Here is a 17420-nt window from a genome sequence, read left to right as displayed (position 1 = left end):
TTGATGGGTGGAAACAGAGGTTGGTTCAGAAGTTGAAAAAGAACAGATTACAATGAATAACCCTCACTATGAGGGAAGCAAGGAATACTGGCAAAATCCGAACCATGACTCTTAGGCCCAAGCATGCCTTTTATTTTTCCCTTGTTTTTTTTGTTTTTGATTTTTTTCGAGGTAGGGGCTCACTCTAGCTCAGATTGACCTAGAATTCACTATGTAGTCTCAGGGTAGCCTCAAACTCATGGTGATCCTCCTACCTCTGCCTCTCGAGTGCTGGGATTAAGGGCATGTGCCACCACACGTGGCTTGTCATCTTTTTTTTTTCTGGTTTAAGCTTGCCTTAGTCACACACATGAATGTGACCAAGGGCAAGGAGCTTATCTGACATACCTCAGTTTCATCACTTGTGAAATGTGGCAGATATTAACTCTATTGATAGTTGAGGAAAGTATACTCAATGGATATAAAAATATTTTATGAAATCTAAATATTAATAGCTCCTGATATTATACTTCAGTCCTTATATTTATTTTGTTTTGGATTAGTAATATTTTAAAAGTATGTTTGGTCAAAGATTAATTGTGAACACCACATGCAATTCAAAGGGAAGATCTCACCTGGAAGTCATGGAGAGACAATTTTTTTTTTCATTTTCTCAGCAAGGAGATTATGGACTATGAATCAAAATAAAATATCACAGTAGTGATTGTTTTTCGAAAATAGCTTCATTGAGATATAATTCACATATTATACAATTTACTCATTAAATGCTTTTTTGGTATATACAGCATCTTCAGAGTAGATTTGTTGAAGAGTAGTATTTTTTTAGATGTCTTAGCTCATGGTTAGGGATATAGCTTGGTAGCAGAGTTCTTGTCTACCATGTCTGAGGACCTGGATCTGATCCCCAGCACCAGAAAAGAAAAAAATAATGATGTAGCTGGGCATGGTGGTGCACGCCTTTAATCCCAGCACTCAGGAAGCAGAAGTAGGAGGATCACTGTGAATTCAAGGCTACCCTGAGACTACATAGTGAATTTTAGGTCAGCCTTGGCTAGAGTGAGACCCTACCTCAAAGTAAACAAATAAACAAAAAAAATTATGATATTTTGGGGTTATGGGAGTGGCTTAGTGCATAACATGCTCATAGCTCAAGTTAGAGTACCAGAGTTCAATCCCAAGACCCATGTAAAAATCTGGAAGCCAAGGTGGACTTCTGTAACCTCAGCACTCTGGCACTGACAGTGAGACTAGAGACAGAATTTCTTAGGCGAGTACAGCAAAGAACACCAGAGTGAGAATCCAGAGAGAGAGAGAGAAGGGGTGCACAGGCAGGACCAACTCGTCTTCTGACCTCCACAAATGTGCCATGGCACACACACACATGCACACTCACACACAAATAATTTTTTTAATGATGTTTTGGGGTCTGGAGAGATGGTTTAGTGGTTAAGGTGCTTGCCTGTGAAGCCTAAGGACTCATGTTCGACTCTCCAGGTCCCACATAAGCCAGATGCAGTGAAGCAAGTGCACAATGTCATACATGCACACAAGGAGACACACAAATCTGGAGTTTGTTTGCAGCAGCTAAAGGCCCTGGCATACCCATTCTCTCTCTGCTTCTTTCTCCCTCTCACAAATAAATAACAATAATAAATTATATTTTAGGAGTTGTTGGCCAAGAAGGTCCCTGGTGCCCACAAAACATTACAGACTCTTGTTTTCCTACCAGAACTAGACAGTGAAACCTTATTGCTGAAGACTCCACATGCTTGGGCTGCAGATCACTGAGAAATCAAACTGGAGCTGAGCTGGAAGCTTCCTCCCAGTTGTCTAGCTGTCAGGATGCTGGAAAGAGCTATGCAGCACACAGCCTTTTGGGGGAGAGAATTCATTAATGGTCTTAACCAGCAGCAGTGGATCCTGCAAGCTTTATGGCTGACATGTCTGTTATAGGAGAGACAAACTGCTCTCTAATTGGACTGGAGGCCTGCTCCACAGGACAGATTCATGCCTGGTACTGAAAACCTAGTCAAAAGCCTATAAGCCGGGTATGGTGGGGCACACCTTTAATCACAGCACTTGGGAGGTAGAAGTAGGATTGCTGTGAGTTAGAGGCCGCTCTGAGACAACATAGTGAATTCCAGGTCAGCTGGGTTAGCATGAGTTCCTACCTCAAAAAACAAACCAACAGATAAAGCCTATGGCTGGGTACATAAGGCCTAGGGGGAAAACTAATACTTTTGTCTGGCTAAATGAAAATATTATGCCCAAGAAACTGCCCTCTAAATACTTATGTTTATGCCCATATATTAATTACTCTTGTTTTTGGTTAGAGAAGGTTCTCTTTTCAGGTGGCAATGACCAGTGGGGTGACTCAAAATTCAGCCATACTGCTGAGACGTGAAGTGAGACATCTCTATCACCCCTTCCAAGGCTCAGGTACCATTGCAGAAGAGGTGGCAGAAAGACTGTGAGAGACAAAGGAAGGGAAGGACTGCTTACAATGCTGTCATCCAGCCTTGATATTCATGACCTCACAGTGGCTGACACTATGTACACAAGACCTGCATAATAGGAAAAAATGATGGCATCAAAATAGAACAGCGATTACTTGGAAAGAAGGGATTAAGTGGAGGGGGAATTTGGGAGGGGGAAAAGGAGGGTAGGAGAGAATAATAATCATAGTATATTGTCTATATTTATGGACGTGGTAAAAAAAAAAGTTTAAGAATTGGGGACTGGTTAAGGCACTTGCCCATAAAGCTTAACAATCTGAGTTTGATTCCCTAGTACCCATGTAAAGTCAGATGAACAAAGTGGCATATGTGTCTAGAGTTCTTCTGCAGCAGCTAGAGGCCCTGGGACACCCATTCTCTTTTTCTCTTCCTGCTGGGCATGGTGGTGCACACCTTCAATCCCAGTACTTAGGAGGCTAAGGCAGGAGAATTGCTGAGTTCAAGGCCACCCTGAGACTTCACAGTAAATTCCAGATCAGCCTGGGCTAGAGAATGACCCTACCTCAAAAAACCAAAAGGTAAAAAATGATGCTTTGGCTCTTTAGCCATCTCTCCAGCCTATATTTTACTAATGTACTTGTTAGCTATTAAAACGTTTTGGAGTATATACATTATTTTGTTTAATTTTTAATTTCGGGGGGGGGGGGATTTTCCAAGGTAGGGTCTCGCTCTAACTCAGAGTTGACCTGAAATTCATTCTTTATCTCATGGTGGCCTCGAGCTCATGGCAATCCTTCTACCTCTGCCTCCCGAGTGCTGGGATTAAAGGCGTGTGCCACTACGCCTGGCTTAATTTTTAATTTAATTTTGTTTTTTGGTTTTTCAAGGTAGGGTATCACTCTAGCCCAGGCTGACCTGGAATTCACTATGGAGTCTCAGGGTTGCCTCAAACTCACGGCAATCCTCCTACCTCTGCCTCCCGAGTGCTGGGATGAAAGGCGTGCACCACCATGCCTGGCAATTAATTTTACATTTTTTATTATAGACAACTTCCATAATTATAGACAATAAACCATGATAATTCCCTCCCCCCTTATTTCCCCCTTCACAACTCCACTCTCCATCATATCCCCTCTCCCTCTCAATCAGCCTCTTTTATTTTGATGTCATGATTTTTTCCTCCTATTATGATGGTCTTGTACAGGTAGTGTCAGGCACTGCGAGGTAATGGATACCCAGGCCATTTTGTGTCTGGAAGAGTGCACTGTAAGGAGTCCTATCCTTCCTTTGGCTCTTACATTCTCCTCCTCTATTGCAATGGACACTGAGCCTTGAAAGAGATGTTTCAGTGCTGAACACTCCTCTGTCACTTCTTCTCAGCACTATGGTACCTTTTGAGTCATCCCAGAGGTACTGCCATCTGAAAAGAGAAGCTTCTTTAACAAAAAGTGAGAGTAGCATTGACATATGGGTATGAATATTAAGGAAAATGCTTACTGGGCAGTTTGGTAAACACAGTATATACATTTAGCCAGATACTAGCAGACATTACACTACCAGGGCTCACGACTTCCCCTGTCATAGGTTTTCAGTATCAAGCATGTATTCACTCCTGTGGAGTGGGCCTCCAGTCCAATTAGAGCAGTTGGTTTCCCCCATAACAGACATGCCACTATTGTACCTGTTGGCTCATTTGGCTTTGCTGGCCAAACTTAAGGCTTGCAGTGTTCACTGTTGTTTATCTCCACTGATGACTTCTCTCTCTTTCCTAAGGAGCTGCATGCAGTGTAGCTTTTTCCAGCTTTCTGTCAGCTGGTCAACAGGAAAGAGGTTTTCAGCTCAGCTCTAGCAGGATTTCTCAGCAACCTTACAGCCCAAGCACATGAAGTCTTCAGCGCTAGGGTTTTATCATCTATTCCTAGTGGGAAACCAAGACCTTCGACAATGGCCTGTAATGTTTTGGGGACATCAGGGACCTCCCTGCCAACAACTCACTGGAAGGTATCCCATCCCTGGCACTGAAAATTTTATAGTAACAATCTATGGCTTCTGGGTGTGCCATTGCCCAACAAAGTAGGTTTCCATATGACTTACATTAAAATTTTTAAAAGGGGGATGGAGAAATTGCTTAGTGGTTAAGGCACTTGCCTGCAAAGCCTAAGGACCCAGGTTCCACTCCCCAGATCCCAAATAAGCCAGAAGCACAAGGTGATACATATACAAGGTTGCATATGCACACAAGGTGGCACATGTGTCAAGTTTGATTGCAGTGGCTGGAGGCCCTGGTGTGCCAATTCTTTCTCTCTCTCTGACATGAAAAAAGAGGCTAGTTTGTTAGGTTTGCCTCAAAAAATTTTTTTTAAGTTAGTATTCTCCATTTAAAAAATATTTTATTTTTATTTGTTTATTTGACAGAGAGAAAGCAGCAGAGAAAGTATGAGAGAGAGAGAGGGAATGGGCATGCCAGAGCCTCCAGCAGCTGCAAATGAACTCCAGATGCATGTGCCACCTTGTGCATCTTGCTTATATGAGTCCTGGGGAATCGAACTTGGGTCCTTTAGCTTTGCAGGCAAACGCCTTAACTGCTAAGCCATCCCTCCAGCCCAGTATCCTCTATTTTTGAAAGTCCAGAAAATATAAATATTGGTGGTGATACTTTTAAAAAATATATATATATATTATTTATTTGCAAGAGGGGGCGAGAGAGAGAGAGAACAAGCAAGCATAGCTATACCACGACCTCCTACAGTACACTACAAATCTAGAGGTATGTGCCTCTGTGTATCTGTCTTTATGTGGGTACTGGGGAATTGAACCTGGGTTGGCATGCTTTGCAAGTAAACACCTTTAACTGCTGAGCCATCTCTCTAGCCCCTGTGATATTCTTATACAACTAATAAGTTTTGTTATAATGTTGCCCTTGGCTAGCATGAAAAGGAACTTAGAAGAGGATAATAGAAGGGGAATATGACCAACATGATTTGCTCATATAGTAAAGTTTACAATTAATAAAAAAAAATTAGTCACTGAAGAAAGTGAATGCTGGGCTGGAGAGATGGCTTAGCAGTTAAGCGCTTGCCTGTGAAGCCTAAGGACCCCGGTTCGAGGCTCAGTTCCCCAGGTCCCACGTTAGCCAGGTGCACAAGGGGGCGCACGTGTCTGGAGTTCGTTTGCAGAGGCTGGAAGCCCTGGTGCGCCCATTCTCTCTCTTTCCCTCTATCTGTCTTTCTCTCTGTGTCTGTCGCTATCAAATAAATAAATTAAAAAATAAAAATTTAAAAATTTTAAAAAGAAAGAAAGTGAATGCTTACCTAGAATTTACATGTAACTAAATGCATATACATTCAAATACATACACTTCCAATACTTAAAACACTAACAGATGGACTTAACCACATGTAATAAGTTGAGTTTGTACTATGTTCTCCTCATACCACAACCTCTTCAAGCATATTTATTATAATAAGTGAAATAAAAATAAGCACATTTTTTAAAAAAAGAAACTTAGGGCTGGAGGGATGGCTTAGTGCTTAAGGCATTTGCCTGCAAAGCCAAAGGACCCAGGTTCAATTCCCCAGGACCCACATCAGCCAAATGCACAAGGGGGTACATGCATCTAGAGTTCGTTTGCAGTGTGGCTGGAGGCCCTGGTGCGCCCATTCTCTCTCTCTCTCTCTCCCTCTCTCTCTCCCTCTCTCTCTCTCTTCCTCTTTCTCTGTCAGATAAATAAATAAATAAAAATAAAATATTAAAAGAAAAACTTAGAACTGGGTAAGGTGGTACACACCTGAAATCCCAGTACTCAGGACTGAGGTAAGAGGACTACAGTGATTTCAAAGCCAGCTTGGACTACATACTGAGTGTCATGACAGTCAAGGCTACATAGTAAGACCCTGTCTCAAAAAAACAAGACAAGGGCTGGAGAGATGGCTTAGCGGTTAAGCGCTTGCCTGTGAAGCCTAAGGACCCCGGTTCGAGGCTCGGTTCCCCAGGTCCCACGTTAGCCAGATGCACAAGGGGGCGCACGCGTCTGGGGCTCGTCTGCAGAGGCTGGAAGCCCTGGCGCGCCCATTCTCTCTCCCTCTATCTGTCTTTCTCTCTGTGTCTGTCACTCTCAAGTAAATAAATAAAAAATTAAAAAAAAAAAAAACAAGACAAAACAAAAACAATCTCTTTTAGGCAAACAAAGAAAAGGCCCAAACAGTATAGAAATTTAGATACTAGAGTATTAAAGTGTAAAACTCAAACCTATCACACTAAGAAAAGAGAAGCATAACTTTCACTCGAAGCTGTTTCTTACTAGCACAATTTCTGCCAGTGTTGTATAGGTTCAGAAAACAGGCAAGGGATCAATGGATCCACATTAGAAAACCTACTTGAATCATCAGAGGATCTTTAGCAATATAACAACAAACACCACTGATGCTCGGGTACACGAGATGCTCCCCAGGAGTGAGGCATGACTCTAAGCTTTGTTGTAGAGTTCCAGAGATGAGAAAGAGGTCCTCATGAATCATTTCTCACCAAATGGATGAACTAGTTACTTGGTTGTGTGACCTCACTAAGTTATACAACTCTTTAGTGCTGTAATTTCCTCAGGAGTAAAACAAGAATTCCCAAATGCTTCTTCTAGTATTAAATAGGAAAACAAATTATTTGGAAAGCAAAAAGTGCAATAAAAATGCGAGTTAAAAAAATCCTTGTCATCATCATCAGCTGTTCTGGTGACTTAATTTTCTATCTTAAAGCTGGAACCTGACCCAGTTTGCTCTCCATCTGGTGAAGCAGATGCTCTGAGCAACTGACAAAGCAGAAGACAGTGCTCATGTATCATTAACGCGAAGTTCCCTTACTAAGTGATTTACCTACGTCACCATTGTTATAATGAGAACGGACCCAGTGGAGAAGAATTTGCAGCAGAAATTCTCTCCCTTCTTCCCTCCCTCCCTCTCCATATATATATAAATATATTTTTTTTAAAGAAGGGCTGGAGAGATTGCTCAGTGGTTAAGGCACTTGCTTCTAAAGCCTAAAGACCTAGGCACAATTCCCTAGTACCCACATAAGCCAGATGCACAAGGTGGCACATGTGTTTGGAGTTTGTTTGCAGTAGCTAGAGGCTCTGGTGTGCCCATTCTATGTATCTGCTTCTCTCTCTCTCAAATAAATAAATAAAATATAAGATTTTTTTAAAAAGGAAAAAAAAAACACATTTTGACCAAATTGTTTACTGCAAGAATGCTTGGTTGGTTTGAAAATTAAAAATCTCCAGGTGCAACAGTTCACACCTGTCATCCTAGCACTCAGGAAGAGACTTAGGTAGGACTGCTGTGAGTTTGAAGCCAGCCTGGGATACAGGGTGAGTTCTAGGTCATCCTGGGCTAGAGAAAGACCCAACACTGACAACAAAATAATAATAATTGAAAATCAAAGCAATTCATCACATAAAATAAAAAACAGAAAATAATATATTGATTTATTAAAACCACTAACTCATGATAAAACTCTTGGAAAGCCAGTAATGAAAGAAAACTTCCTAATGAGTTAATACTGAGTGGAAGGAGAGGAAAAGAGAGGGAAAAGGTAGGCAGAAGGAGAAGGAGGAAAAGAAAGGACAGAGGGAAAGGGGAGATAATAGAAGGAAGAAGGGAGGAAGGGGGGAAGGAACATAGATTCCACATAGAGAATTGATCAAATATGAAATGTATACAGTAAAAGTTTTAGAAGAAAATACTGGAGAAGATTTCTATAAGGGCAGGAAAAGATTTCTGAAATAGGATTTAAAGTTCCTTGCAATAAGGGGAAAACTAATTATCTTAAAATTTAGAACTTCAGTTAATTAAAAGATATCCAATAATATTATATGAAGATAGAAGACACTGCTTTTTTTTTCTAGGGTTTTTTTGTTGTTGTTGTTTGTTTGTTTTTTGAGGTAGGGTCTCACTCTAGCTCAGGCTGACCTGTAATTCACTATATAGTCTCAGGGTGGCCTTGAACTCATGGCAATCTTCCTACCTCTGCCTCCTGAGTGCTGGGGGATTAAAGGCATACACCACCATGCCTGGCCAGACATTGCTTTTTATTCACAGCAATATCTCTAGTGGTTAGAATAATACTTAACACAAAGGAAATACAAACCAAATGGCTGAACTAAGTAAAAAATTGGATTTATAATTATACTTCTAGTGGTATTTGAGCCATCACTGCCTTTTTCATTTTTATTTTTATTTATTTTTTTTTTAATTATTTATTTATTTATTTATTTGAGAGCGACAGACACAGAGAGAAAGACAGATAGAGGGAGAGAGAGAGAATGGGCGCGCCAGGGCTTCCAGCCTCTGCAAACGAACTCCAGACGCGTGCGCCCCCTTGTGCATCTGGCTAACGTGGGACCTGGGGAACCGAGTCTCGAACCGGGGTCCTTAGGCTTCACAGGCAAGCGCTTAACCGCTAAGCCATCTCTCCAGCCCATGCCTTTTTCATTTTTAAAATTTAATTATTCTCTCTGCGTGTGGGGGGGCAGGTATACATGTGGAGGTCAAAGGACAACTTTCAATCAGTCCTCAACGGTCCGCCTCATTTCCACAGGCACACTGGGATTCCAGAAGCCACCACAGTTTCCAGCTCTTATGTGGGGTCTGAGGACTTGAGCTCAGGTACTCTGAGTTGTGCAAGTGGCTCATCCATTGAGCCATCTCCCAGCCCTCCTTTTAAGATGATTTTCTTAATTCTGAATTAGACAACAACCCTTTCATTTTGCCATTGAGGTTCTTTGTAAACCTGAGATAATTTAGTTCTACATAACTGTACTTTCAAGCTGGGTAAGGTGACAATATGCCTGCGATCTCGGTATTCAGGAGGCTGAGGCAGGAGGATCATTTGAGGCCAGTCTGAGCCAGTCTGAAAACAAAACAAAACATATATTCTTCCTTTCTCTCTCTCTCTAAATGAAGAACATAAGAAATCACTTAATAATGTCTAATACAAACCTCCATCAAGGCTCCGGGATGCCCGCTTGCTTGCAGTTCTCTCAAAGTGTGGGGCAGGTCTGTCAATTAGAGCACTGGCTTGCCTGGTCTGAGCTTGAGTCCGTCCACTGTATCGAAATTTGGATCCCAGGGCAAGAAACTTGCTTTTGGGAATGGTTTCTGTAGAAGTCAGTCTAAGGGGAAAAGTCATGATAATTTTATATTACATATATTACCTCATTATTATAAGATTGTAGAATTAAAAATCAAATCAAGAATAAAAATATTTCCTAATTCTCATGATTTAATTATATTTTTTAAAAATTTCTAATCAAGCAATCATTGTTTTAGTTCTGTCTTGTTTCAAGCAACCAGAATAATTTAGTTGGAATCTATATGAATATTCTTATATCACTATAGATAATGCTCTATGGTTATATTTTTCTTTCCTTATTTTATTTTTTTGGTGTACGTTCTCACTCTTGCCCAGACTGACTTGGCACCTGTAGTCCCAGGCTGGCCTCGAACTCACAGCGATACTCCTACCTCTGCCTCCCAAGTGCTGGGATCAAAGGTGTGTGATACCACACCCAGCATTATTTTCTTTTTAGTATGTATGTGTGTGCATGTTTGTATTCACATGGTTGCACATGGGAGTGTGTGCACATATACACGTGGAGATCAGAGATTGATAATGGAGGTCTTCAATTGCTCTCTATCTTATTTACTGGCAGAGGGTCTCTCATTGAACCCAGAGCTCCCTGATTCAGCTAGTATAGCTAGCCATTTTGTCTTGGAATCACCTATCTCTGCTTCCCAAGCTGGGATTACAGGTATAAACCACCATGCCCAGTGTTTGCAGGGTGCTGGGGTTCCAAACTCAGGCCCTCAGGCTTGTGTACAAGCAAGTTTTTTGCTGACAGCCACTGCCCTGTCTTATGGTTTTCAAAATGTTCTAAATAGCACTTTAATATTTTTATCACATCTCTGAAATGTTTTCACCATTTTTTAGATACAAGAAACTGAATCTTCTAAAGTTACTTGCTTATGCCACACAGCTGGTTAAGACACTAGGCACTAATACTCTAGCCCAGGACTGATTTTTACTACAGTAAGAGCAACCACAGAAGCCCTAGTAAGCACAGGTGCCCATTCCTCATTTCTGCTTTCCTTCTAAAGCACACAAAAAGGTGCTCTGAGAATGATGAGCCTGGCTTTTCAACTGAAAGGGGTAGAACTGGATTCATTTTGCATTGCTTAAGATGATCTCACCTGAGCTAAATAAAAGTATCAGTCATACACAGAAGAGAATTTCAATAGCAGCTTAAAATAGAAACATGCATAAATAATCTATCCTTGAAAGATACTAAAGTAGAACAATACCTGAAAAATGTGTGGTGTTCAACACAGACTTTCCATAACTTCTTAGCTGCTCGGTAACTGGGGAGTTTGAAGCCAATGGTACTTTCATACTGTTCTTGCTATTAAAAAATACATATTGACAAAAAAATGTAGTATTATTCAACTACATTGACACAAAGCCAGAGACATATGGTGTCATAAACAGGTAATTATAAATACAATGAATGTTATCAACTCAAGGATTGTACAATTTTAAAGTTTTTCTACCTACCAGAAGAAATCTGCTTATTAAGGGTGTTTTTTTTTGTCCCCAAAGCAAGGAGGCCAGAAAATGTATCTTACATTACTTAGACATCTTACTTTCATTCAGAAACACATACATACACACATGTGCACACGCGCGCGCGCGCGCGCGCACACACACACACACACACACACACACACAAACACACATGACATTTTTTCTGATTTATGTTTCAGTCAACTTTTGATTGTCTAGAACTGTTTTTCCTTAGTCATATAATTTGGGACATTAGATTACTCAATAATCAGAGACTGAGATACCCAGTAATTCCTCCAGCCAGTCAGTATTATGCCATAGGAATTACTAATAAGAGTTAAAGATGTTTTTTAAAGACTTAAAGGGGCATTATTAGATTAAGAGAAGAAAGTACAGAGAGCTCCTGCCATGTGGAAGGCAGGAGAGGGTAGGGAGCCCATATAGGAGTAGGGGCCTCCCCAATCTCAGCCCAGCTGAGCTGAGATGAGGAGGCTTACCAGAGAAGGGACCAGGCAGGTCAGGAGAGGTAAAAAGCCAAAATGAGCAGGAGCTAAAGATTTTGCCTGAAACCTTTCTTAAACATATTTATTGGGAATTTTCATATATGAATACTGTAATTTGGTGGTATTCCCAACAGGTTATCTTCTTTTGTCCCCTCCCCTGTCCCTGTTCTACTGAGTGCCCTCCTCTATGGGAGGGATCAAAGGATCAAACCCAGGGCCTCACACATTCTAGGTATCTCTTGGAAATTTTTTTTTAATTAATTAATTTATTTATTTGAGAGCGACAGACACAGAGAGAAAGACAGAGGGAGAGAGAGAGAATGGGCGCGCCAGGGCTTCCAGCCTCTGCAAACGAACTCCAGAAGTGTGCGCCCCCTTGTGCATCTGGCTAACGTGGGACCTGGGGAACCGAGCCTCGAACCGGGGTCCTTAGGCTTCACAGGCAAGCGCTTAACCGCTAAGCCATCTCTCCAGCCCTCTCTTGGAAATTTTAAAGAAAACAACACTTTGTACTTATAATCACCATATTACACAAGAGGTCTCTTGAACTTATTCCCCAATTTTTGAATTATTAAGCATTTTCTTTGTTCCTTTGAATGATCTATGTGTTGCTTCTTTGAGCAAACCATATCCTACCAGGACTTACAGAAACAATGTCCTTTTGGTCTCAGCCTCTTTGTTTGTATGTTGTAAGATAGAAAAGGAAACTGACATTTGTTTCAAGTGTCTATTATTACCAGTAACACTTATGATTGGGTAATATCACCTGGATTTTTATACTTAAAGAAACTGAGGTCAAAGCAGTGATCTCCTCAGTCTCACAACTATAAAAATGGCATAACCATCTGCTCTAGTCAGAGTATTTCACTTCTCAGAACACTGTTGGTTAGAATTTTAATTAATTAATTAATTTATTTATTTATTTATTTGAGAGCGACAGGCACAGAGAGAAAGACAGATAGAGGGAGAGAGAGAGAATGGGCGCGCCAGGGCTTCCAGCCTCTGCAAACGAACTCCAGACGCGTGCGCCCCCTTGTGCATCTGGCTAATGTGTGGGACCTGGGGAACCGAGCCTCAAACCGGGGTCCTTAGGCTTCACAGGCAAGCGCTTAACTGCTAAGCCATCTCTCCAGCCCTTGGTTAGAATTTTTGAGGCTAATGACTTCCCATGTTTATGAATGTTATGTAACACAAACACATTTATTCTGATATCACACATGAAAAATAAGATTATTGAGAAGTAGCATTCTTTTCTTTTTTTTTCTTTCTTTTTCTTTTTTCCCCAAGGTAGGGTCTCCTGGAATTCACTATGTAGTCTTAGGGTGGTCTACAACTCGCAACAATCCTCATACCTCTGCCTCCCAAGTGGTAGGATTAAAGGTGTGCATCACCTTGCCCAGGCATTCTTTTAATTTTTATTTATTTATCCACTTTGAGAGAGAAAGTGAGAGACGAGGGGAGGGAGGGAGAGAATGGGCACGCCAGGGCTCCAGCCACTGCAAACAAACTCCAGACACATGTGCCCTCTTATGCATCTGGCTTACATAGGTCCTGGGGAATCGAACCTGGGTCCTTAGGCTTTGCAGGCAAGCTTCTTAGCCTCTAAGCTGTCTCTCCAGCCCCATTCTTTTCTTTATTGTCTTATCTCTAGTCCCTAGGAGAGTCAGTGGCATAAAAGACCCTAAATAAATATTGGTTGTTTGACTGACTCTAGGGTTTCAAACTTTGAGGGACGTCACTTATTGGTACTTGGTAGAGGTAAGTAATTATGGCATAAAATAGTGCTTCAGAGTTGGGAGTGGTGATTCATGCCTTTAATCCCAGCACTTGGGAGGCAAAGGTAGTAGGAGGATTGCCACCCTAAGAATACAGAGTGAATTCCAGGTCAGTCTAAGCTAGAGTGAGACCCTACCTCAAAAAACAAACAAACAAAAATAAAAGTGCTTCAATGGTAATCTCTACACAAGATTTTTTAGGCTGCACATGCAGAATTTCCAGGCTGAAACACTGAGACACTTTTCACCAGCAGATGGTGATATACACACACACAAGAGCCACCTTACATTAGTGCAGTCTTTCTGTTTACAGCCTTCATAGGCCGTCACATCTGTCCCGAGTCTTTTTAAATTTTTTTAAAGATTTTATTTATTTATTTATTTGAGACAAGGAGGGGGTGGGGAGAGTGAGAGAAAGATAGAGAATGGGCACGCCAGAGCCTCTAGCCACTGCAAATGAACTCCAGACGTGTGCCACCTTGTGCATTTGGCTTACATGGTACCTAGAGAATCATACCTGGGTCCTTAGGCTTTGCAGGCAAGCACCTTAACTGCTAAGCCATCTCTCCAGTCCCTGTCCAGGGTCCTTTGTTCAGTAAGTAGCAGAGAGGAAGTAAGAGCTTTAAAATTTTTAATTTTCTACTGTCTCATGAGAGCTCAACATAAAATTGAAATTGGCCAGGATTGACATGCCTTGAAATTTGACCATCAATTACTAAATTATCTAGTGCAAAGGGCTTTGTTTTGTTTTGTTTTGTTTTGTTTTATGTTTTTGCTAGGTTTCAGAGACAGGTCTCATGTAGCCCAGATTGGCCTTAACTCCTGACCCTATTGTTCCTATATCCTAATTGCAAAGATGACAGGTGTGTGCCACCACACCCAACCTCTAGTACAAAGTTGAACACACAATTCTGATAAAAACCTAGGACTTATACATGAGTTCCTAGGTTCAGTCTCCATAACTCAAATCTAGATTTGACCCTAGAACCTATGTAGATAATAATTTTTAATTATAGAAAGGTTTGGTATTACCACACATGAGTAATTTAACCCCCCAAATAATTTTAAAATATCATGGTACTCAATTAAAAAACATCTTTGCACAGAGATAGCTCAGTGGTTAAAGGCACTTTCTTGTAAAGCCTGAAAGCCTGATGGCCAGGGTTTGATGCCCCAGTAACCACATAAAAGCCAGATGCACTAAGTGGTGCGTGTGTCTGAAGTTTGTTTGCAGTGGCAGGAGGCCCTGGTACACCTATACTCTCTTTCTGTCTGCCTCTTTCTATCTCTCTCTCTCAAATAAATTAAAAAAAAAATTTCCATCAAGTTTTTGCCTGGAGTTGACAAGAAATAAGTCTGTCAATACAGGTTTCACTTTTGGGCATAGTATATCTACTAATAGGAAAAGAAATGTCCAAAGGCCAATAGGAAGAAAGAAAACAAGCATTATAGGACTGATCAAGTTAGAACACAGAATTAACAGCTGGTGAGTAGCTGGTTATAGAGAGGCTTCTTATATGATAGAAGAAGGAAAATGGGAAAAAAGAGATTTTATTCATTCTTAAGGTCTTACTATATAGCTCAGGTTCACCCTGAACTTAAAATTCTTCTGCCTCAGCCTCTTGAGTGCTGGGATTATAGACATCTGCTATTACGTCTGGCTGGAAGGAGTATTTTAGACATTGTGTTTGTTTTCAGAGGGAAGAACCATGCATTTTGTACCTCGCCAGGCCGGATCTTGATGAAAAAGCTGCTACGTTTGTACGAAATCTTTAGCACTTTGGGCCAAGGAAAGCGGTTAATTCTCAACTTATCTTTGTAAACCAAAAGGCCACTAGAGCAGACCCCTAGGATGATATCCACTCCTTCCAAGTCCTGAAAAAGGAAAGCATCAGCATTTCACTCTTGAGCAAAGTGCTAAATACATCATTGGCTATTAAATAACCTGAAGAAATGAACATTCAAAACAATTACAAAGCATTCAATTAAATATGAAGCCTGACCTCACAATCCTAATCCATGGGAGTATAATGTCTAGACCAGAAGACATAACTTCCTGGAGGCCAGAATTTGAGATTATATATGCTACCAAATACACATACGCAATTGTAATCCTATTAAAAATAAAGAGTAATAATTCTTCTAGATATCATGTTAAGAGTGGTTTCTATTCCTGTATAAATTTAGTGTAAGAGAATCTCAGATACTTAAAATAATTGGTTAAGTACATTAAATTATAAATATAATTCCTAAGCCTAGAAAGAACATTAAAGCAAAATGAAGTCATATTTACAATCCTCTTTATTAGGGAAATTAAAAAAGTATTAATCATATATATAATAAAAAAATTTCACCTGGGTTAATCAGATAACTAGCTAAGTAATCAAAAACCAGAGTTAAATGTTTCTTGATTACTTTTTCCTAAAACGAGTGTAGAGAAAAATATTAGTACCTACATATATTATACATAATAATAACAGATAAATATATACTGCTTCAGTTCAAAATCTGTGTAGCTGACAATTTACCAGAAGATGCTTTCTTAAGTTTTAAAAGCCTCTAGGGGTACAATTATCGCTGTCTTTTAATGACGTGATTGGGAGAAAAAACTTGCTTTATAGCATTTTAAAATGGAATATGTTACCTGACTCCTTCACCCACTTCTGATTGACCCCAGCTCCAGCAGGAAATGAAGTAAAACCTAACAACTTTCAGTCCTGGACACACCTGATCTGATGATGCACTGCCATTCTCACCATCCACTCAAGAGACTCAAAGGAGGTACAGAACCCAGCCCCACACAACCCACAGCAGCATCTTTAGAAAAACCATGCACATGGCAGGGGAGTTTTACTAGAATGCATAGAACTTATCCCAGAAATCATCAGAGATATTCAGGCTAAGAAACTCCTGAAAGTCATTCACAGATCCCAATACAGACCAGATGTCCTTTTCTAAATTCCTACCAACTGATTATTCTCACTATCCTGGAATAAATCCAGTGATAGGGTGCTCACTACCCTTTGATGTAGTCCATCCATCTTTGAACAGTTCTGGTGAAAATTTGTCATACTGAGTTAGTTTATTTCCCTATAGGTTCCATTTAACTATCTCTAGGTTTATACCTTGAGGTCATAGTAAAATCTCTAATTCACATACCATTCCATTAATTGATCAATTATTATTTAATTGGTAGCTAGGGTCTCACGTATCCCAGTTTGGCCTTGAAGATACTGTGTAGGGGAGGATAACTTGAACTTCTGATCCTTCTGCCTTCACTTCCCCTGGGATTACAGGCAGGCACTACCAGCCTCACTCTGGGGTGCTGTAGATCAAACCTAGGGCCTCCTGCATGTTTGGCAAGCCCTCTACCCATACTACTCCTATATACTTGAATATAAAGAAAACATCTTTCCAGAATTTCCTTTTCTTTGGGCTAAGTTTCTCTATTTCATTTGATTATTTCTCACTGGGTATGGTTTTGTCTCCTCATCACAGATGCTAGTCAAGTTCCTCGAGGGAGCCCCTTAGCATCTATTACCTTGAGTCCTTTCTCCCAATCTTTGTACCCTCCCCAGCCATTGTAGTAGCTGACAGAAGCCAACCAAATGGCATTAATTATCATTGTTACATGTATCAGGCATAAGGAGATTAAAGCTCAAGTTTCTGATTTCCTAACCCAGTGGTTCTCAAATAAGACACTAGCTTATTCATTCAGCTTCTCAAGCACTAGGAGAGTTTGTTAAAACAGACTGCTGAGTATCATCCTCAGCTTCTGATTCAGTAACTCTGGAATAGGGCCTGAAATGTGCATTTGTAGCAAACTCCTAGGTGATTCTAAGTGCTCTCAGCTCAGAGATCACACTTGGGAACCATCACTCTAGGCCAAAGATTCTCAGATTCAAGTGTGCATTAGAAACATTTGGGATGCTCATTGGGTCTGGAGCTTCTACAGCCTCTTATAAAGCCAGTCCATAAATCTGGGAGGAGCTCAGGAACTTATTTAGTAGACACCCCAGGTGATTCTATTGTAGAAAGTGTTGGCTATGGAATGTGCCCTGCTGCTACTGGGTACT

At 40.7% G+C, this 17420-nt stretch overlaps 1 protein-coding gene across 11 annotated transcripts in view; it reads right to left on the bottom strand.

The window, feature by feature from the left end:
* The window catches only part of LOC101605199 (delta-type opioid receptor), a 307172-nt gene that overhangs the window by 72875 nt on the left and 216877 nt on the right, over nucleotides 1-17420 (bottom strand). For all 11 annotated transcript variants that reach the window (XM_045149488.1, XM_045149489.1, XM_045149493.1 and 8 more), the window contains 3 exons: nucleotides 15067-15219; nucleotides 10808-10905; nucleotides 9446-9618 (listed from right to left, as the gene is read on the bottom strand). In XM_045149488.1, coding sequence (XP_045005423.1) covers nucleotides 9446-9618; nucleotides 10808-10905; nucleotides 15067-15219 — 424 coding nt within the window. The remainder of the gene's footprint in view (nucleotides 1-9445; nucleotides 9619-10807; nucleotides 10906-15066; nucleotides 15220-17420) is intronic.

The sequence above is a fragment of the Jaculus jaculus genome, chromosome 5, assembly GCF_020740685.1.
Source record: "Jaculus jaculus isolate mJacJac1 chromosome 5, mJacJac1.mat.Y.cur, whole genome shotgun sequence".
NCBI classification, from domain to species: Eukaryota; Metazoa; Chordata; class Mammalia; order Rodentia; family Dipodidae; genus Jaculus; species Jaculus jaculus.
This window is presented reverse-complemented; position numbering and strand designations above follow the sequence as displayed.